Source organism: Thalia democratica, chromosome 4, assembly GCF_965202585.1.
Source record: "Thalia democratica chromosome 4, ktThaDemo2.hap1.1, whole genome shotgun sequence".
Classification (NCBI taxonomy): Eukaryota; Metazoa; Chordata; class Thaliacea; order Salpida; family Salpidae; genus Thalia; species Thalia democratica.
In genome coordinates, this window is record NC_139168.1 from 24,071,647 (window position 1) to 24,095,487 (window position 23,841).

General features: G+C 26.3%; 2 protein-coding genes across 2 annotated transcripts; both read right to left on the reverse strand.

Moving 5' to 3' along the window:
• Positions 1-4,475: 4,475 nt before the first annotated feature.
• Positions 4,476-10,716, reverse strand: LOC145834454 (uncharacterized). Its single transcript, XM_082941887.1, has 5 exons — positions 10,598-10,716; positions 8,173-8,328; positions 7,237-7,890; positions 6,570-6,770; positions 4,476-4,999 (listed from the first exon to the last, which is right to left on the reverse strand). Exons 1-5 carry the CDS (start codon positions 10,674-10,676, stop codon positions 4,878-4,880), a joined length of 1,212 nt encoding a protein of 403 aa, XP_082798013.1. The 5' UTR covers positions 10,677-10,716; the 3' UTR covers positions 4,476-4,877.
• A 7,669-nt stretch (positions 10,717-18,385) lies between these two features.
• On the reverse strand, positions 18,386-19,818 carry LOC145835130 (uncharacterized). Its single transcript, XM_082942679.1, has 3 exons — positions 19,658-19,818; positions 19,044-19,127; positions 18,386-18,767 (listed from the first exon to the last, which is right to left on the reverse strand). Exons 1-3 carry the CDS (start codon positions 19,782-19,784, stop codon positions 18,457-18,459), a joined length of 522 nt encoding a protein of 173 aa, XP_082798805.1. The 5' UTR covers positions 19,785-19,818; the 3' UTR covers positions 18,386-18,456.
• Between the last annotated feature and the right edge of the window lie 4,023 nt (positions 19,819-23,841).

Genomic DNA, 23,841 nt, shown 5'->3' on the forward strand with positions numbered 1-23,841 from the left:
AACTGAAAAAAAACTTACGCCCCTTCCAACAAAATTACTCAAAAAACCACATTAAAAAGACTAAACCTCTATTTTAAACTATTTTTTACTCTTTATTATCAACCCCAGAATAACTAGTGTAAGTATTAAATTATGCTCTGGCCCCATAACTGTTCCTGGGGGCCCACTTGGGGAAACCCTTATTCAGGGTATACTATACAAGAAACTTATTAAAAAATTAGTTTAATTTTGAGATGCAACCAATTTTGTAAAAACTATTTAATGTAACAAAACAATTTAAGGTTAACTTTCTTTTAATTTTTAACTAATCAATATACATTTAACCCCTTCAACTCTAAGGCAATTATTTCGGAAAAACTCTATGTAATTTTACAAAATCCTTTAGAAAGCAAAGTAATTAAGAAAAAATAGGACTCATAGGAAAAATATTAATTTCCTGCTAAGTAGGTAAATTTTTTCAAAGTTTCATCTGCGAAACTTAAAAACAATTATTTGAAAACTGAACTAGAAAATTCTTATTTGGTGAATTTTTAAACGATCAAGGTTCCCCAAACTTTTTTCAAATGGTTTTATTAGGGAAGTAATAAAAAATCCATGGCCATTTTCAACAAGATTACTTCTAAAACTAGCATTAAAAAAACCCAAGACTTTGCTATTTATTAGCAACTCTAGAATATCTATTTCAAATAAGCCCCTTCTGCTGCTCACTTCGGAAAACTATATCTCAAGAGGTACTTAGATTTTGTTTAACGTTGAAAATCAAGTTTTATGAAAAAAAAGATTAACCCACCAATGGACTTTAGCATTTTCTGTCGCCGAATTACAAATCTAAGTTTCAATCAGTTGTGTTTTACTTCATTGATGTGTTAAAAAAATTTGTGTATTTATTTTAAAATATTTAATGAAATGAAGCATATAAGGGCAAGGGTTTTATTTCCAGCATCTAAGCAACTCAAGTTTTTGTAACCGATAACTGAGAATCGGATTATTTGTGCTGATGATATTGCGCTATAAATTTCAAACTGAGTCTAGTATTCGAATACAACAATGTTTCTAAGATAGTGAGATAAGATGTGGTCACGCAAATTTGTGCGGAGCCGCTGCTGCGGATCAAACCAGTTTATTCCGAACCTTGCTAGTTTTTCAACAATGTTCTATGGTTGACCTGTTAAGTATCCCCAAACCCGGTAATAGAAACTGACCAAAGGGTTTATGGTAACCGTAGTAGTTTAAATAAACTTATGACGTAACTTCGTGTATTTCTGACACCTACCCGGCTGATCTAACCTTAGACATTTTCAGTGCAATTGTTTTGAATAAAGTTGTACTAAAACTTACTTTTTTAAACGATAGAATTTGCTCACAACTATATCGAGAGCAGTGGCGTCGCGTGGTATTTTTTTTAGGTGGTGCAGAATTTAAAAAAATATCAATTATTTTAATAAAAATATGTTTTTACTGTCAATTTTGAAAACAACTGAACTTTTGCTACACCTCAAGATAAGCTTTGCTTTTAAGGGCATAGGGGGATGAAACAATTTGATCTTATTTTATGTAGTTTTTACTAAGCTACAAGATGCGTTTTACAGATTTAAAAAATTCAGTATATGTTTTAAGATATAGCCGGTCAAAGGCAACAAAAGGTTCATAATGGGAGGCACAAACTAAAACAGTGTTTAAAAAAATGTTTTACCCCCCCCCCCCTTTATGCCCTTAAAATCTACTTAAGAATTATTTTACTGAAATTATTTTATACAGTTTTAATTTAACTACAAGTCATCTTTTATCAATATAAAAAATTCTTAAAATTTTTGAGATATGGTAATTCACAGTCAAAGGTACAAATGAATCCTTATTTTTATAATATAAACTCAAACAACAAATAAATCAAATCACTAAAATCATATCTTTTTTTTATAAGTTTGCCTCAAAATCTTTAGATGCTTATTTTATAAAACAAAAAAAAATTGCTAAATTAGATATTTAAAACTTTAAGAAAAAAAAGTTAAAACAAAAGTTTTTTTTTTGTATATATAAAAATATATATTGATACTTAAAATTTGAAAACTTCTCTTCAACAAAAGTATAAAGTTTAAAAAAAATTAGGATGAAAAAGTTTAATTAAAAATTGTTTTAAAAATGATGGATAATATAGGTTTTCAGTAAAATTGTATTTTTTGCTGTTTTGGTTTGCTCCTTGTATAATAAATCATTGTACTCTCTGGCTTTGACTGGTTGTAACTAAAAGTTTAATAAAAAAATTCAAGTTTATTAAAGAGTAACTATTAGCTTTCTGAAAAAGTTAAAATAAGAACAACATATAAAAAAGTGCCTATACACCCTCCCCCTTACTCCTCACTAATTTGCACATTTTTTTTTACAAACATTAACATTTTTATTAACTTTTTTTCTAATTTTAATGTTTTTTGTTGGAGATTTAAAATTCAATAGTTTTTTAAGGGTATCTTTTCTTTATTTAATATCTATTTGTTTTTTATTTTGACAATATTTTTCTCAGGAGCTCAACTTTTTTAAGTTTAGTTGTGAGGCTGTTGAACTTTTCAAGAATTTTAAAGATAATTTATAAATATGTAACCATTATAGAAGTAAAAGTTTAGTTACTTAGTTTTCATGTGGCCATAGGGGTAAAACACTTATTTTTTAATTTTAAATAACCTTGTCATTTTCAGAGTAAAAATTAAAACTGCTTTAGTCAGCCTGAATATTTTTCTAATTTGGTCTGTTTTAATTTATCTTGAGTCATCTTGAGTTTTTAACATTTCTAAGTTATCCTGATTATGAGACAAGGCAACCATGTTTCAACAATTTTATCTAAAATTTTTGCTTTGTTTATGAAAAAATTAAACCAAAAGTTATATAAAGTAGAGGTAGACTAAATTTTCCTAAAATGTTAAACTACTCTAAGTAAACAAAGTTTCTAAATTAAGGCTATTTACTTTATTTAAATATGTGATTGTTTCAATAATACTATTTTTTATTTAATATAAATCCAAAATACTTTTCTGTAAGAGTGAACTAGAAGTTTATAATAAAATTCTTAATTCTTTTTTTCAGAACTTGAATTTTATTACTTATTTTATTAACTTTATGATAACAATAATCAGTTATAGTTAAGTTTATTTATGCAGATTAAAATAAGAAATCAAATTTTTAGGACTTTGGTGATTTAGGGTTTTTATCTTTTTTTCCAAAATATGCAATTTATGACAAATCTTTTAATAGAAGTGATCTGTTAAATTTGAAAAATCATGTGGGTACATAAACTCAAGTTTAATCCTTTGCAGTAGCTTGCTTTGTTTTTATTTTATGTTTACAATAGCTTGTAGATGATACTTAAGCAAGTCCTGTTTTAGGGAATTTTCAACTTAGCTTACTTACCGCAAGTTATTGATTTTGCGGTAATTCTTGAAGAAATTTTGCTTTTTTGAGTTCATTTGCGGCAGTCAGCTAAGAGTTTGCGGCAGTGAAGTGGGCAAAATGGTCGTTTTCAAAATTGAAGTTTTAAAAGAGATTTCGTTCAAAAAAATAACGAAAACGTTATAGATACTTATTTTTTTTCTTACAAAATTTCAAGGTGGTGCAGTTGCGGCAGTGCAACACCCCACGCGACGCCCCTGATCGAGAGTACCATAAATGTCAATTATTTAATACTGTGGATAGTATAGATTTTACATACTGTTGATTTAATACTTTTCCATTATCTATCCAACAGCACCTCAACAACCCTGTTTGTGCTGAGAACTACCTGGATAGTAGGTTCAAAATTCTAACTAGAGCGAAAAACAGTTACCATCTCTCAGTTCTAGAATTTTTGTTTATTAGAACTCGTGAGTCGAAAATTTGCAAACCAAGAGATTTTTACAACTTAAAACTTTATAAACGGTGTGTTTTTAGTATTATTGTTGTCGTATTTTTGTAATGTACTTTTTATTTAAGTTTGTTTCAAAAAAAATTTCTACTATCTTAAATGTTTTAACAGTTTTGTTTTACAAACAACTTTAAGCTAAGTATAATTCATCTCTAATTTAAACAGACTTTTATGCTTCATGACGTAACAATTTTTAGTCAAGTATTTCAAAATTACTGTTTATAACTATATTTACACTGTATTAGTATCAGTTTATACCAAGTTTATTTTGATGCAGAGCTAAACGAAATTAATATGTAATTATCATTGATCAAAAAAGTTAAGCCAAGTTTTTATAACTAATCTTATATTAATTCGATGTCTTTACAAACTTCGGTTTTATTATTAAGATTTGTTTAAACAAATCATTTTTGACAAATATTAAATTTTATATTTAAGAAAAATCGACCAACTTTATACACAAGAAACTTTTAATTTCATCTTCATGTAAATCTACTTTGTTTAGTAACTTTGATAATTTGTTTAATACTTGACAAGTTATTAATATTATTTGAAGTGGAAATTTTTTGGATTTAAAAAAATATCAACTAAAAAAATAAATATCTTTTCTAGCTGTTTTCTTTACTTTAAAGAACTTAATTTATATTATTTGTGTAGAGAAATAACTTTGTTTTTGATAAAAAAAAGTATCATTAATCGTTTGTTTAAAAGCTTTAAACTGAAGATATGATTAGTTTAAAAAATAATAATCCATATAAAAGCATTCCTTATATTTTAAATATATAGTGTGTGTTGATAGAATTTAAGAAAATAAAAAAATTAAAATAAAAACAAGTTAAATTGGTAAGAAACGAAAAACTTTTTTTAAATTTTTCATTAAGCTTGTTTCACCAGAAATTCTTTTACAGTCTTAAAAATTTTGTTAAAAATGCTTATATTACAAACAAAAATTTTGTGTGTTTGTGGAAACCACCTAACACAGTAGAATTTATTTTTCCTCTTGATCGTTCAAACGATTTATTTCGTCAAGCGCCGTCAGAGTAAGAATATCGAAATAATCGCAGTCGTCACTTTTGTTCAGTAACATAAGAGGTAAGAAAAAATTCAGGTCTGTAAAAAAATAAGTGTCAGAAAAACGTAACCGTTGAAAAACATATATGTATACTTGATTGTGCAATGAAAATATTGTAAGTGGCATTAATGACTAACAAAAAATGAAAACAAAATGTTTAAGATTTACAATGGAAATTAAGAATTTTTAGTAAGCAAGTGATATTTATTTAAATTTGGGAATATGTATACTTTTAATTTATAAAAAGGAAGAGATCTTTTATTTTAAAACTTGAGAAAAAACTTTTTGTCAACAATTGAAAAAAAATAGTTCTGTTTGCAATGTAGTTACAAATAATCAATATGTGTTACTAAAAATAATTGTTTTTGATGGTGATAATTAATTTTTTAAAAATAATTTTTATTAGATGCTACAGAATTTTTTTTTTAAATAAGTTGACTTTTTTTACCTAAGAGCTTATTAATCTATAACGAATGAAATACAGAAAAATATAGTAATCTGTAATAAAATGCCTTCTTTAGAAATTTGTAGTCTAAATCGAATAAATCTAAATTGTAAGTTATTTAAAAAACAGTATAGTATTTAAGGTTAAGTTAAACTTTATTGTGCTTATTTTGAAGACATTAATGCGATTGAACAACTGAAAAGAATTGCTTTTTAATAGAAGGTCGTAGAACAAGTTTGTTAAAAAGTTGTTAACTTGATTAAAAAATATAAAACAGATAGTTTTAAATTTTAACTTCAATGAAATATAAATTTACTACATTATGTAAACTAGAAATGAGTGCTTCCACATACAATTTTTTAGCTAGTAATCTTCGGGTGCTTCAAAAATAGGCTGCTAACAAAAGAGACAATACAGATGTTTTACTATATTAAAACAGAAAAGTTTTTTTTTTACTTAAAGTATTAATATATCTATATTCACCTTACACAATAGTATATTTTTTAATTTATAGCATAAGTATATGAGTTGGAAAATTATTTATACCGTAAAAATATTTAAGCACTTCAAAAAAAAGCAACAACAAAATAATAACGTAAACATTTTTGAACAAAGCTTAGTTAGATTAACGACGATTAAAAAAGTATCTTTTTGTAAAAAGCACAATATATTCTTATTAAGAGTTTATCAGTAATTGAACTTTCTTATCAAGTGTGCCAGACAAAGTTTAATTGATCAGATCAAAAAACTGATCAGTAAAAGAACATTTTTATCACTTTAATTCTTAAATAAAAGACAACTGTTAGCAGAAAACTCAGTGTTTATTGTTAAATGAGAAATTTTTATTTGCTTTTCTGAAAAACTAAAACATTTTCAGAGCGGATTAAAATGCTAATCAGAAACTTTTAAAGATTAAAAACTATTAAAAGAAATTTAATTCCTGTTTAAGATGCGCGTTCAAAAGATAAAAATCTTAATTTTTAAAAATATTTTTTTAAGATTTTTCAAATATAAAACAGCTAAAAAATACATTTGATCTTCCGAAAAATAATTTTAAATATTTTTTTAATTTTTTAATTTTAAATATTTATTTAAAGCTTTTTGTATATGCACTATATTTTTATATTTTAATTATATTCTATTTGTAGCAACAGACAACTCACGTGACTCTTTTTTAACTCGCAATCCGCTTTCGTCAGCAGTGACGTCATCGCTCGTCAGCCTGGTCGTCATGGCAACGAGGAGGAGGAGCGATTGGTCGATGTCTTTTTGTATGAGGGTCGGCAGGTAAGAGTCCCACAAGTTGATGTGACCTCCGAAAATAATCAGAAGAAGAAACAACTCGTCAGTGTCCACTAGGGAAGCTGCACAAGTTTGAAAAAGTGGTAACTAAAAGTATTATTCATATCTAATATCCTAGAAACTTTGAAGAAATCTTTTAAGTATAAACCTGCTACATAATTTTTTTTTAAATTTACCAAAACACTGTAGAATATGAAATTACGTATTTAAAGAGTGTTTACAGTATTATGTTTGGGTAAGCGAATTTAATTATTAAGGAGAAAAGTTCCAAAATATTTTAGTTTCTGATAATGTAACAAAAATTATTAACATTTTATTTAGTATACTTTTAATAAAACAAACAAGATCTTTTCTAAGTAAATTATTTCAATTAAAAAAACTAAAAATTTTAAAATTTCGAAAACTTACTATATAAAACAAAACAGTACAGTAACAATATTATATTTTTTTTTGTAATTAAATAAATAATCTTATATATACCAAACTACTAAAATCTAAATTGTTTTTAATAATTTCTTATTAAAAAACCTTCTTCGGAAAACAGAAACGGGATGATTCTCTCAATCCGGTCCGCGTTGAACCCGGAAACGATGAGGAATCTGGCCATTCTCTCCACTTCGCTTTGTGACGTCATCAAGTACGGCGTGACATCATTAGGCCTGGTCGCGTTGAATATAGACATTATGACGTCATCGCTTCCGGACATCAGCAGCGGGATGATTTCGTTCACGTCCAGACCCGACGGCGACGGCGACTTTTCGAAACCGAGGCAGGTGAGCAGCAGCGAGGGGCTATCCTTCGCCTTCATTGTGACGTCATCGAGGGTGAGGAGAAGCGGCAGGGCGTCAATGACGTCATGACCACTTTCCTCCAATGACGTCGCGAGCAGGAGGGGGAGGAAGTCGGCGCTTTGGGAGTTGAACGCTTCTTCGAGCAGGAGGGCGACAGAGCACGCGTGCTTGCTGTGACGACACAATACAGACACTGTGACGTCATCGCTCAATTGAGTGAAGTCATCGTTGGGAAACAGCTTTGCGACGGCCTTTCGGACAAACATCTCGTTTTTGTTTATCTTTTCGTCGGCTGACCAGCTGTTTTCGCGGTCGACCAGCTCAATTAGCTTCCGGTTGAACTTTTCCGCCGATCCTGCGGTTTGAAAATGCACCTCTTTATCGCTAATATCTGTGTTTGAAGCCAATTAAAAGTTGTGATAAGAACAAGCGTATTACTTTAACAACTTAATGATAAAAATTAAATGAATGTAAAAAATTTCTGCTAAAGTTGGTTTTTATTTTTTTGCTATAGTATTAGTTGCAAGAAAAAACTCTATTAGTAAAAACTTTTTAAAAAAATTTAAGTTAAAATAAAAATGAAAAATTAATTTAAAGCATTTAATCTCATCAAATTTGGTTAAGTGGCAAAGTTGAAAAATAATAGTTTGGTTTGAGGTTATAATTGACTTGCCTTTGTAAAGATTTGAAGGTTTTAGGTTAGGATTATTTGTTGCAAACACATTTGAAAAATTCAGCCAGACATGACCTTCTTCTAACTTATTAAAAACTTGTTTGATTTTTTCAAGTGAAGTTTTAACTTTTTTCTTGAAAGTACTTTCGTTTTCATCTGAAATATTATTTCAACTAACTAAAAAATATAAAAAAATGTAGTGACCATTTAAATGTAACTCATTATCAAAATAGAAAGCATATCAGCTAAAACATTTTATTAAAATATTAATAATAAAGTAATCATTAAATGTTGACAGCTACTTAAATACCATCTTCAATTCATTTCAGTATTTTTTTCATACCAGCACAAACTTTAAATTACGTAAGGTGTTACAATGAATAAATTAAATTTAAATATTGTTTAGTTTAAGAAACAGAATTATGATACAAGCAGTAAAAAAAATATATTTTTAGTTTTTTATAGTATTATAGTATATAGTAAGTATATAAATATAAATAAGATTTGTTAATTTTTTTTTGTATATATCATTAAAACATTACAGGCCAATGTTTTGTTAATACAAATCCTAGCAAAGCAAGTTCGCTGGAATACAGTAACCTGCCACCTAGGTACGCACTTTCAACACAGCGCAAAAGTGCGTTACCAATTGGCAGTGCGTATCTAAGAAATTTCGGTCTATAATTACCTACATTAAGCCTAATACAAATATCTTAAAAGCCACTAGATTACAAACGACTATTAAATCAAAGTTACCAAAAACTAAAACTTTAAGTAAAAAAACAAATCATATTTGTTGAAAGCATATTAGAAGTCTTAAGTATTTTTCAATATATGTGGTTATAAGTAAGTACTAATGTATTTAATTTTGTATTCAACCTATATTCAAATTTTTTCAATCTTAATTGTATCCTTGTGCTTTAAAAATTTACATGGTACATATAATTATGTAATTAATAATTTGAAATAAATGTTCGAGAGTATAATAATGCTTTTATAAAATTGTGTTTATTAAAAATAAGCTAGTTTAGGGTTATAAACTTTATAAAAAAGTCAAAAAAGTGTATGCTAAACAAAAACATCAAGCTACTTTAACAGACATGTTTTCAAAAGTATTTAGTTCTAAATAGATGAATATATAAAAAAGCGATATTAATGACAATAAAGATCATTGCAGTTGTGATCTATTTAGAACTAAATACTTTTGAAAATATGTCTGTTAAAGTAGCTTGATGTTTTTGTTTAGCATACACTTTTTTGACTTTTTTATAAAGTTTATAACCCTAAACTAGCTTATTAATTTAAATAACTTTAATTTAGTACAGTATAGTTCATTTTTAGATACAAAACTTTTTTATTGCTACTTTAAGGTTTGTTTTTAAATTTCAAAGCACAAAAAAATTTGAACACAGCGTTTTTCGGCTAAAAGGTGCGTACCATGTCAGCAGCACATACCTAGGAAGTGAGTACTTAGTTGGCAGGTTACTGGATATAACAAAAACATTTTCCACTTTTCTTTAAAAAACTAACATGTAATTCTGTTAAACAAATTAACACAGTTCTACAGATCTGTTAAGATTCAATTAAACATAAGGTATATATATACAAAGTGGACTTCGCTTTAATTTAAAAAATATTTATGATATATTTAATGGCTGCAAAAACTATTACCAAAACTATTTGAATAACAACAAAATAAAATACTATTTTTATTTTTCCGGTTTTTGTAATTTTTGATTTAGTAACTTGAAATAAAAACGTTTAATATACAACATTTTTAAGATTAGAAACTTTTATAATCTTGTTTTTAGGCATCAAAAGTACAACAGTTTATTTTGTTTTTGTATAAATTTTGAGGTCAGACGCGGTTACGTTATAAGTCACGACTTGCTTGTTTGACAATAATGAAACCTCTATGCTTTATAAAAACACTGCTATTTCAAACAACCTAAGACGAATTACTGTGTTTTCAGTTACATAAATTTTTTGAAGTCTTATTTCACAAAATATTTTAATCTTAAAGTTTATTGGATTAAATAAATAAACTTTTATTTTCATATTTGTCAAGTGCTTTGTTAAGATATTAAAATCTATTTTAAACTTAGTTTAAAAATTTCGATAGTACAAAGTTAGTACCTCAACAGATTAATTTAATATTGTAATTCAAAAAAAAACTGCACAAACAGAACGAATCATAAAACTAATCAAAACAGACAGTTTACAAACAGTAAAAATAAATAAAATAAATTATAGCAGTAATTTGTATGAAATACTTTATAACAGCCTTTTCATTTGAATGAAATTTTAATTAATACAATCGCATATTAAAAGTTAAAACTCAAACTATTAAAACAGAATAACTATTTTACTTCAAGAAGCGTGTTACAATTTTAAGTTTAAAAAAAAAAGTGAGTTTATAAACAACCTTTGACATCTAGACTCTTTTTAGCAGCTGGCAAAGACACTGCTAATCCAATACAGAGGCAAAAAACAAATTTCAACATTTTCGCAAACAACTCCGGCGCTCACACTTTTGTGTTTTGAATGTTTCCGAAAATAAAAGCGTAATTGTGAGAACACCCCTCGAGCGATTTGTCACGTGATTGAATGTCACGTGACTCGCACGTCGGTAACTGCAACAAACGCTCGCCTGTTCATATTTTGCTGGATTACGTCACGTAATTGCGTTATGCTTGCGACACATGACCTAAGAACATTCTGCGCACTTGAATTTGGTTACAAAGTGGTGTTTTATCAACAATTGTTTTAAAAAACCTAAAAATTTACATAAAAAAAATATTGTTTCAAAACTTAAAATGTTTTTATTTGATGCAATTAAAACTTAAAAGTTTTAAGCTTAAAATTTTAATTTAATCTATGTCAACTAGTTCACAAAGCCACAAGTTTTAAAAGTTATGAAACGTTTTTTAAGTTTTAGATTTTAGGACGATATATTTTTAATTATGATAAAAAAATAGTTAAAAAAATGATAAAATGTTCAAGAAAATATGTACAATATTTAGTTATAATTAAATTTTTATGAAACGTGCAGTTTAAGTAGTTTAATAAACTAAAGAAACAAATTACCAATACTATGAAAAAAATGTTTTTGCGTTTAAATTAATCTAAAATCTTTGAAGTAGATAATTTACGCTTTTACCGGTTTCACCTAAATACTAGTGTAATGTAAAATTTTCATTTTTCCTTAAGTTAATTTTATTTAGAGTTTTAAAAAACTATAAACAGTATTACAATAAAACTTATAGAATTCTTATAAGAATATAAAGTTTTGATATATTTTAAATTGATGAACAAAAAGCTTAAAAAAATTAAAAGTTCAAACTATTTTTTAGTTTTTAATCCTTTTTTTTTTTAATAAAGTTAAAATTTTGATCTAATACTATAAAGTATTTAACTTAGCAGACTATTTGTTTAGTAAAAGTCAGTAAAAATACATAAAAAGTTAATAGAAATATAATCAAAAAAATACTTAATTTTTCATGAAAAACTAAGCAACAAACTTTTCGTATCTATTGTTTGGCTTGTCAAACTAAAATTCTGTCTGTGTTAATAAAAATAATATTTTATGGATGGATAACTCTACTATTTTGAGACTTTACAATGCCAATTTCAGACAAGATTCGCATTGAATCGTTTACTTTTTAGGTGCTGCTGTTTCTAATATTGGAAACAACTAACACTTGAAAGAAAATAACAAACTGTTTTTTTTTACTTCATACTACTCAATCACACGTATACGTTTATTTGGTTTTACTGCTTATTTTATTACAGGAAAGTTGTCTACTTGTAGTTTATTACGACAACTAAAACTTAAACAAACTTTTACTACAATCTAAATTTTATAAACTTGTGTGATATAATATAATACATTCAATTTATTTTCCAGTAAATAAGTTCTTAATGAGCATTCAAAAAATTTTTTTTTCTAATGGTAGCTTAGTTTAAAGAAAATTTAGGCTTAAAGCTATTTATAATTAGTTTTAAGTGAAATAATCTATAATGAAAAACAAGTTGTTGAAACCATTGTTTACATGTTGATAAACAATGGTTAGATGTGATTTTACTAAGAACTTGTTTTCTTTTTAAGATATGTAAATTATTACACTTAAATTTCAAAATGTAAAATCAAATGTGTCGAACTAATCAGTTAGTTTTTAGTAAAGTATAAGTAGTATGTGTAAACTTGTTTTATTTGTGCGGTTTTTGTTGAAACTATTTAGTTTATTAAATATTACAAAATGTATTACTTTAGTTTTGTTTAGAAAAAAAATTTAACCGGTTTTCTAAAAATAATGCATATGATTTATTAGTTACTTAAATTAGATACAATTATACATGATAGTATATGCTAAAAACATTCAGCTAAAGTCGTTGTACACTTTATAATGATAAGTTTTTTTTTCCTAAATTGTGTTTTTTATTATTTTGAATATGTCAGCGTCAGAGATTTAATGTGAAAAATACATATAACGATAAGGAGTAAACTATACATACACATAGATGTTATAATTTACATTTCGAGTTCCTACTAAGCTCAAAGGTAAATATTTACTCTTAATATTTTTTATATGAAGTACTTTCAATGATAAATTAGTTTGATTATAAGAGTATTCACAATGGTTCTACAGCTAGAAAGAAAAAATAGTAGTAAAATCGCAGATATTCTAGATTTAGAGCGTTTAATTCAGTCTCTAGGAAAAGTTGTACTATTTGTTTATTTAACGGCAAAAAATGCTCAAAATTTTTGGTCTCAGAACCTGGTGTACGAAAAAAGCTTTCGGTTATCGATTTGCACACCACTTGTATATACTTTGATGTCTTGTCCAGGAAATTATACCAGTTGGCGCGACGCTATTGTATTTAGAAAACTTAACCTTGTATACCAGAATTTTTTAAACTTTTTTTCTAAAACGCCCCCTTTAAAAAATTAAAAAAGCGATAGCCCCTCCAACAACATTTCTCAAACCATAAAAACCGCCTAACACCATTTTTTTTGTTCACAACCATCAACTCCAGAATATTTAGTGTAAGTTTCAAATCATGGCCTTGTGGCTCCCCGACTACGGCTTGTGGCCCCCTAGATTTCCTATTTTTTTCCATAATACCTAGGTATAAGTTTTAAAAATACTAAAAGGGTTGATCATACCAATTCGACCATCAGACCACAAGCCCTCGGTAGACTGAGACCGGTTTTGTCCCTGGATGATCAGCCCTCTTGCTAAACTTGAGCTTTGTATCACGGTAGACGAAAGTCCAGGCTTCTGCTCTGCAGACTTTCGTCGATATTTTTGTTGATCGTATTTAATACGAGCGTACCAGATGTCTTGCCTGGTGGACAATGTATTGAACGTTGCACGGCAAAAGACAATGCTGACGTCACTGATCATTATCAGCAAATGATTGGTTCATGCTTGCATGTCTAAATCGTTTGTAGAGGACGAAAGCGGTCTTAGTTTACGGAGAGCTTGTGGTCTGATGATCGAACTGATATGATCAACCCTTTTTTTAAACTTGAGAGCTTTGTCTTACGGCTTACGAAAGTCTTCTGCTCTGCAGACTTTTGCCGATGTTTATGTTGATTTCAAAACTACTACTAAAAACTCCTAAGACCTTTTCTTATTATTTTTTGCTGTTCGTCATCAAATCCATAATATCTAGCTAGTGTAAGTTTTAAATTATGACCTCATGGCCTCCGAAGAAGCCACTTGACCCAGCCTGTTGTATACCGTACAAATTATAAATCTAACTAAAAAAGTAAAAAAAACAGTAAATAGTTGTTCTAACATAAGAATATTTTATTTTTCTATTTTACAGTTTACCTTTACAGTTTTAATTATTTTTTAGCAATTCGATAGAACGTTATTATATTTTTTTAAACAAGTAGTAAAATAAATGTACTTTTTCAACTTGTAAAATTCATAACTTTGTAAAAAAATCACCCATAGAGTATTTTAGTATTAAAAGTAACTATAACAGTATAATAAACAAATTTAGTGTATACCTATTTTTTCAATTTAGCGTTTAAGTCGTATAAAAATTTAAAACTTCAAATCTTTTAATTTATCAATTTAAGTACAAAATAAAAGGTGTTTTTTTAAATAAAAATTTTACTGTTCTTGTTTTATAAAAATCTAAAATGTGTAAAATACAAAGTCAATCAAATACTTTTTTAACTTTTTAATATTTCGAGCTCAAAAGGCGCTTATGTTTTAGTATAAAAAACAAGCAAAACTCATTTTTTGCTTACCTTTTTTTAAGTAAAACATAATTGTTAAACATTCAGTTAATACAGTTTCGGACAATAATAAAATTTCATATTTTGATTATTATTAAAAAAAATGTTCAGTAAATTTCCATTCACTTCTTGGTTTTATTTTTACCACACTTAATAACTTTTTCAGTAAAATTTTAGACTATAAGAAAAGTTTTTAATAAACGTGTAATTTTCTAAAGCCTTTCAAATGTAGTGGTATCTGTTTTCAAACATTTATTAAGCTGTTTTTTTATGTTTTTAAACTTGTGTTTTAAACTTATGAAACCTTTGTAATAGACTTTGCAAATCATAAATTCAAATGGCTTATATTTAAATACTTTAAATTACCAATATAACGTTTTTTTATGTAAATATGGGTTATGATATTTGTATAAGGAAAGTTTTTGAAAGAGTTTTAATGAAAAAAATGTAAAAGTTTAGTCGTCCATGGCCAACTTCCGAAAAGTAAACGTAAGATGCATGAAAAATGAAATCTATTATCATTTAAACTCTTCATGGATAACTTTTCAATGCAATCTACACTATTCGTAACTTTCATTAACAGTAAATATTTTAAAATCTACATCTGCACATTTTGTTTTTATTTGTCGTTTAACTTCTTTTAAAAAACTTATTATTAGTGCAACTTCTTTGCGGCCTAACTATAACTTCTTTCATTAATACTAAACTGGAAAAAATATTATAATTGTTCATTTACACGCTCATAAAAGTTATCTTTAATCTTGAAATCTTACCTATTTAATTTAAAAAAAAAAGATGATATTATTTTCATATATTTTTGAATAGTTTTTTAACCTAAGTTGTTAAAGTGTTATAGAATTATCAACTTAACAACTGACTTCTCCAAAAATTTCAAATACGTGACTTGTGTTGAAAACTTTATTTTCAGTATGCTAGTATTTAATACAAAATTTTAAAACGAGTAAATAAAAAAATAATTATATACTCTGCAACCTACACACCTTTTTTATAAAACTCGTTGAGTTTATGGCATTTGCTACATGTGCAAATTATTGTTCTACGTTTTGAAATAGAAATTATGAAATTATTTATATTATAATAACATCCCATAAGATGAAATAATACTGTTCATCAAAGTTTAGACTAATACTGTAAAACTAATACTTTTAAAAGTATTTTGAAAAACAAACTTTTATTTTTATATAAAACGAAAACATTTGTAGCTAGTTGTTATAATACAAATAAAATACAATTAAGCTATATACCTATTTTGTGACAAAAAAAACGACTATCCAAAGACAAAAAACATAACCAATGTTCATATTTGTCTGAAACAGTAATCATATATTGATGTAACTGGGTATAAACTTATAAACTGAAACAACTAATAGAAATTTTTTTTGGTGCTAAATTATCAACAATGTTCAAGGTCTTTGTCATGTCTTGTGGTTTGTATTTCACACAAGCTGGGCCACTACAAAACTTTGAGAAACCTAAAAACAACACTTGGCGCAATATCATCTACTGTTGTGTAAACAATTGACTTTAGTTTGATACGTTTGAAAGTTACATACTTGATATGATATGCGTACAAGCCATTAAACTTCAAAAAACCACTTGCGATACTTAATGGTTCAAATGATCGACTATTTATAGAAGGTTGTTTGAAACAAAACTTAAGTCGTCTGGATACAAGTTAAATTAAAATAAAAAGTATAGATCATTAAATCGATGTTTTTCGAGGTTTATACAAACAAAATATAATTTTTTTTTTCTATTTATTCACTGTAAATAACAGTTTTTAAATTTTTAAAATGAAATTTTGACTGTTTGAGTTATAAATAATAAAGTTACTTTATAGTATTACTAAAAATACACATTAAAAGTTTTTATTTGTTAGTTAGATTGATAAAACACTACAAATATTCTTGGATTTACCAATATTAAAATAAAACACCAGACTAATAGGTTTTTTAATAATCGCATTTGTACAAAGATAGCTGTGTAAAATTTATTAGTTTATAAATTAACTTTTATTGTTGTTATTTTAACTAGAGACAACTTTGGAAGAGTTGGATGTCGCGTCATTTTTAAGTTTTTAGTTGTTTTCTTTGTTGTTATTTTTGTATGGTTTTCAAGTAAACATTTTGTTTTTATTTTAATTCTCATGCAAAGTAAATAACAAAGAGCAAAAGGTAATTAACAATACATAAGTACTTTTAATTACAATGTAACTAAATAATAAGTAAATAAAAACGTAACAAAAAGTATAATCAAAGTCCTTATGTTTACACAGTTTAGGCTTTCTTATAAAATACATATAGCCTCAAGTTTAATTAAATCAAAAATGTCAAATCAACTTTTAATAATTTTGATTCGTTTAAAGTTATAATCACTTGCACAAACAAGTTTATTAACCAGGTGTTCTGCAATAGTAGATTTTTTTGAAGCATTTACTACTCTTATAGATTTATTTTCATTATCACTCGTTTTAAAAAATTCATCAATACTTTTCGGAATATGTTTTTTTATCATTTAACCAAATTGCCTTGAAGTCATTCCGATATAACTATCTTCACAGAAGCAGTTAAACTGGTAAGCTGCCATACTTTTTTATATTCTGATATCGTATTTTTGTCCCCAGGTCTAATCATTATATTGTTTATTTGTTTTCATAAATTGTTTTATAAGTTGTTACATAAGTTTTATTAATTTTTAGTTGCTTTGTAACTAAAATACTTATGTATTGTTAATTACCCTTTGCTCTATTATTATTACTTTTACATTGATTACATTTTCACTATATAAGCTAAATTTGAAGTTTTATTTTTATTGCTTAGTAAACAACTGATGAATTAAGCATGAAATATATATTGTTATTAAATTTGAGTCTTGTGTATTTTTTGAAATAAATTATAGAAAAGTCAAAAAAACTTTTAACATTTGATAATCTAATTTCGAATAAAATGTTTCCTTCTTCAAATGTGCTCCGTTCGTAATACAGACTTTTTTATAATACTTATATACTTTTTTCTGCAAACAAATTAGAAAATTACGCTATTTTAAAGTAGTTCTTTAAAAATGCAAACTAAATTATTCTTGATATCAAAACGTTAACAAAACGATATAAGTTTTTAGTTATTCTTATTAGGTATTAGTTGTTTTTATTAGTTAATGGTTATTATTATTGTCCTGGGCATGACTTTAAACTGTATCCTGGTGTATGACTCGATAAACGAAAGGTTTTTTCGTGCACCAGGTCCTTGGACCAAACTTAAAATAAAACCATATTCAATCGCTTTTTTTACGTTTATTCCAGTTTTTTCAGGGGTCGCACAGGTAACAGGAAACCATTCAACACACAGTTAATTTATTGCTGTAGTAGAGTTTTAAAAATTATAAAAGTTCATTATGCTAAGTTTTATAAATTAAAATGTCTGAATTTTTTACTGGACAGACATTTATTAACATTACTTATATACTTATAAATGTTTACTTATAGTATTTTTGTCAATTCTAGACTTATAAGCTTAATATATATCTTTTATTACAGTTTTTGAGCTTTAAAAAGTTCTTGACTTAAAATTAAGTTTGTGGCTGAATTAATTACAAAATATGTTCTTCTTAAGACCTTTAAAATAAAATTTTCAATTTTTCATTGTACATTTTGCTTATCTAAACTGTTTTGCTCATTAATTAGCACAAAAACTATTGTAACTTATAACAAATACTTTCGAAAAAATTACAGTCTTTATATTAGTTGTTTGAAATATCAAGTTCCATTTTTTCTGTTATATACTTAATATAACTACTGTATGATATTGAATTTCATTAATGATACTTTAAAAAATTTTTGTTATTAAGTATAAGTAAACATACTAGTTACAAAAGTCTTAGTGTTTTTAAAACCATTAAAAGTCTAAAGAAGTAATGATAAATGACTAAACACTACAAGTTTACCAAAGATTTATTAAGACATTAAATGTTTTAGAAAACAGTATTAATCATCAGATTTTTTTAATTAAATGTCATCCGAACACAGACAGCATCGCACCACAGAAGCCGATACTGCACTCACTGCAGTCAATGCCGGTGTAGTTGTTCCTACATACGCACTGTCCGGTCCTACTGTCGCACCGCGTACCAGGCACCGTGCCCTGCGGGTCGCAATCGCAATATTTGCACCTTTTCCCGCCATAATTCATCTTGCACGCGCACTGGCCCGTCTCTTTGTCGCAGTAGGTTCCGTGCTTGACTCCCGCCAGGTTGCAGTTGCAAGGTTTGCAGCCACCTTGTGGCGAGCGGTAGAAACCGTTATCACATTTGTCACAGTGCAAACCTGTGGGTAGGTCGAGTATTTAATTATTATGAAAATGCGCTTCAGAACTTTTTTGATACGTATGCTTTAATGAAAGATTCAGAATCAAGGTAGTTTGATAAGTTTATAAACACAGATCTAATCTTTACTTTTACTACTTTCATTAAAGAGTTCGTAAAAAATTAAAGAAAATTAAAAAATATATACTTTAAAAAAAATTGTTCTACTTTATAATTAAAAACACAATTTTTTACAAGCTAGCACCTCATCATTAATTACAAATACAAATTGAAAAACCTCCAACATTCTTCTTACACAAGCATTGTCCGTCGCTAGGGTTACAGAGATTACCAATCGAACCTATGACGTCACAAACACAACCTTAACATTTATGAAGTTAAAAAGTCAATTGTTTGCCGTAAACTCAAATACATTTAGCTATTTCTTTTCATAAAAATACTTACAGAAGTTGTTTTTGTATGATTAAGAAAAAAGAGTGAAATGTTAATATAAAAAGAGTAAGTGTTTTAATTTCTGAAATTTTTTTGAACAACTTAATGGCAATATATCTACTATTTTTTTAAACGGAATCGTTATAACAGGCTTTTTAATACAAATAATTTGTTTAAAACAAATTGGTACATGGTTTAAACCAAATATTTTTCCAAAACATTTCAAAAAGCCTTATTTAATTTTATGAGTAAACATGCACTACAGACTAAAAAAAGTATTATTAACTTAATAAAATATGAATACTGAAATGTAAACATACAGTATTTATTTGGTTTTATCTAATAATTATAATAAGAAAAATCGTTAATTAACTAACTTAGTATCTAAAAGCTTATATTTAGCAGCTAAATAACTAAAAAAAAATTTGTAAAAATAAAAAATTATTAACTACAACGAACCAGCTTGTTTCAAAGATGAAGCGGTATGTACATCACGACCAACATCAATGATAGGTGTTCTTGTAAGTTTGCTTTCAACCAAGTTAACAAATATCCACAAAGTTAAAAGAACAAACTTGTATACCATGTTTTGTTTGAAACTGTATACTTGCTTTGTGCTTGTTATACTTTAATTAAAGAGTATGAGTTATAAAAAGTAAGAACCGGTTAAGTACAAGTAAACAAAGTTGCTAGGTGTTAATTTCTAGGTTTTTAATGCTAGTTTCTCAGTTGAAACAAAAAAAAAGTAATTCATTAATAATAAAATTAGTCCTAAAAAAACACTTGTGTTTATTTTAAACTTTTTACTTTGAAATAAGTTTTAAATTATGTATAAAACACAGTGGACCGCAACTAGAAGATAGAAAAAATTTTTTTGAAATTTTATTTGAAATTAGTGGTCAGAAAACCAAAATTCTAGCGCTAAATAAAAAAACTTCGAAAACAACAAAAATTATGCAGAGTTTGCGGCGATTACAAGGTTTTTTTGCTGAGATGAAGTTTGAATGTCTTTTGAAATAGAAAATCAACCGTCAAAAAAATTACTTTCAAATAAATTAAGTTTACTTCGTTTATTATAGTTTAAAAAAAGCCTATTTAAAACTTTATTTAATTTGGTTTTTTAGTAGTTTTGTAAAACAAAAATTACATTTTTGCAAACAAAAAAAAAACAGTAACATAAAAACTTATGTAATTTTATTTTAACCTAGTAAACCTAAAAAATTATAGTACTTTTAGCACGATTTCGAGATATATATGTATAATTTTATTAGAATCCTTAGATTAAGTAGACCTAAAGTTAAAAAAACTTTTTTCAAATTAAACTCAATATTATTATTTTTTAGACTTTAGAAGTTTTTGTCGACGTACTATTCGAAAACACCCTATTTAATTTACATTTTTTGTTTGTTTGTTGAATAATTTTAGTTGAAAGTGTTCTTTATTAATATATTTTTAATACATTTAGCATCGACTAAAGGTTTACAACCTGAACAAAAAGACATATACTGCTACATTTTTTAATTCAAAATTAATCTATATTTTAACATAAAAGAGAATGAAGAAAAAATACTTCAAGTCTAATAGTCTTTGTTCTAATAATATATAATCTAGGGTATGTTATTTCTTTTAAAGATTTACAAATGTTGATTTTGTACAGAATTTCATTCCCTATTTCAGTTAGACAGGATTTTGATTCACAGTGTGACATCATTACAAATAAACAGAATATATTTCTACTTCAAACCGAAAACGTTTTTTTATTTAAAACGAAGTTCAAAGTAACAGCTGCATAAACTTTAATGTGGTTAAACAATAACATAAAACGCTCAAATTTGAATATCAAAAACTGTCCACAAACAAAACATTTGAAAAGTTATAAACTTGTTCAAGTTTTGTATGCTGTAGGTTAAAAACTAAAATACTTATTTGTACAACTAAAATAACTTAATGTAGAAACATACTTACTACTTTTTTTTGAGAGCTGCAAACTATTGATCAAACTGTTATTGACTTAAATAAATACAAGTATAAAACACTCATAACTAATCTTTGCAGCAAGTAAATTATAAAAACTTTTATAAATTTAATAATATTAATAAACATTTAAAAACTAGTTACAAATGTTTAATCACATAAAAAAAAACTTAAAATTTTTTTCAAAAAAAGTTAACACAGTTTTAGTGTCAAGTTCAAGATGAAGTGCAGACGATTTTAGAGATTATGAAAAAAAATAATTAATTATTCACTACCCTCACACGCTATACTATAAAAAATTCATGAAAAGTTTTATAAACAAAAATTACTTAACTATTATTAGAGCTTTTAATTTCGTCAATGGAATTTAGACTTTTAAGTTTTAAAGAAACACAATTTAGTATATTTTAATTAACTGGCAAAAAAATGCCTTAAATAAAAAACCTTTTTGATTTTCATTCACTTAAAGTAAATATTTTGTTATTAAGTTGAAAATTATACTCGTTGTTTTTGTAAGGTTAGTACAAAATTGTAAAAATCAATTTAATAAAAAGATTAACAAGTTTATATGAAATGCATGTTCTATAAGTAAAAAGTAGTTTAAATAAACTTAATTTATTTTTGTTTTACTAGTAAATAAGTTTCATTACGTTTGTTAATTTAAACTTTACAATTCGAAACATGATTTGTTTTAATATTTATGTCACAGACAAATTTTTTAGTTAAATTGTTTAAAAATAAACTAGTAAACTTTTATAAATAAATAAAATATGTAGTTTTTAAAAAAACAATCTTATTTTAAAGTTAATTTTATTTATTTTAAAGAAAGCTACGAGATTTCAATTTAATAATTTCCAGGATATTTACTGTTAGAAACATTTACATTTCAATTAATTTAAAGTTTTAACCAACCTAACACTTTTGTTTTTATTACCTAAAACATTGCAATACTATTAAAAACTCATATATTGCTTATAGAACAATAAAAAAAGCGCTAAAAAAGTTTGGTCTAAGAACCTGGTGTACAAAGGAACCTTTCGGTTATCGAGTCGTACACCACATGCTTATAAAGTTTCTTACAAGCTATTACACATACAATTTATCATTTAAATATTTTAAGTTCTATTAATAAACAATTAGTTAAACAAAATGAAAAACTAAAGAAAATAAAACTGAACGAAAATTAACTGAACTTTGTGTTTAATAATGTACTATGAATCTTGTTTAGTAACATAAGAACAAAAAAAAAAACTTAAAAATAACTTTTAAAAGGAGATAAACAACACTAACAGAAAACGTGTGGATATTTAAATTATAAGTTACAACCTCTTCAAAAAAAGTAAAATCTTATACGCTGAAAGATTTTGACGAAGATTAGTTTAAGTTTTTTGTGCTAAAAAGGTAATTTTTATTTTATTTAGTAGTTTAACTTTTACAATTTAATTAATATTTTACATTTGAATAGTTAAATAAACTGTTGTAAAAGTTTTAAAGAATTTAAAAGAAGTGATTTTTACAACAACTGAACTTAACTTTTATAAATGAAAATATGAAGAAAAGAACTGTAAAACTTATGCTTGTAATAAGAAAATAATAGAAAAAAAAAAAACAATAATAATTTCAACAACAATGATATTAACAACAATTTTTTTTTTCCATATTAGTAGTTTATAAACTAAAAAATGCTTTTTTTGTTAATTAGCTGCCGTTTGTTAGAAAATATAGGTTATGAAGCAAACTATAGTGCAAATATAAATTCTGTAAGATTTTTATTGAATTGAAACATTTTGATCAGTATTGCTTCAACACAAGTTCCTCACGAAGATTTATTTAAGACACATTTTTGTAACTTGTAAACTTTACTTTGATTGTTTTACACGACAGTATTTATACTTTGAAAAAAAATATCGGAAATGCTAAATACTCTACAAAAACAGTTATTCAATATAATTAAAACTTTTTTAAACTTAAATTATGTACCAAATAAAGTAGAAGTTTAAGAAATTAGGACTACTAATTTAGTATAATGATAAAATAAACATTTAAAGCTGCTATCAATTAAAGAAAGACTAAGACAAAAAAAAAAGACTTTTTTGCTAGATTGCGCTCAAAAATATTTAACGATTCGAACACTCACGGATGGTCTTATAATTAACTTAACTCTTTTTGAAGTGTTGGTTGTTTTTTTTTATTCTAATGTTTTAAATTTTCTTTATACACTATTGAACGACAAAAAAAGACGCTCGAATTATTTGAACCTAGGACCTGGTGAACGAAAAAACCTTTCGGTCATCGAGTCGCACACCACGGATACCTTTAAACGTCTTGTCCAGGACTTGTCTAACAGATTTTGGTAAAAATAAACTAAAAAAAACAACGGGTTTAAATTTTAAAACTAAAAAAATATTATTATAGTAGAATAACTGATGGTTTTGACTTCTTTTTAACTAATACAAAAAAAAAACACTTAGCTTTGATATTAAGAATAATAGTAGCTAACATTTTTGTAACCTAATGGTAGGAGTCCTAATGACGGCTTTGAAAACTATTCTAATCTTTGATGCGTCTCAGAATACAAGATCGTCAAATCGAACGAAACCGGAGTTTGGAGTCTGAAAGATGCAGTAGTACTGCTCAAATTTGATAAGTTAAAATTTGATTAATTCTAA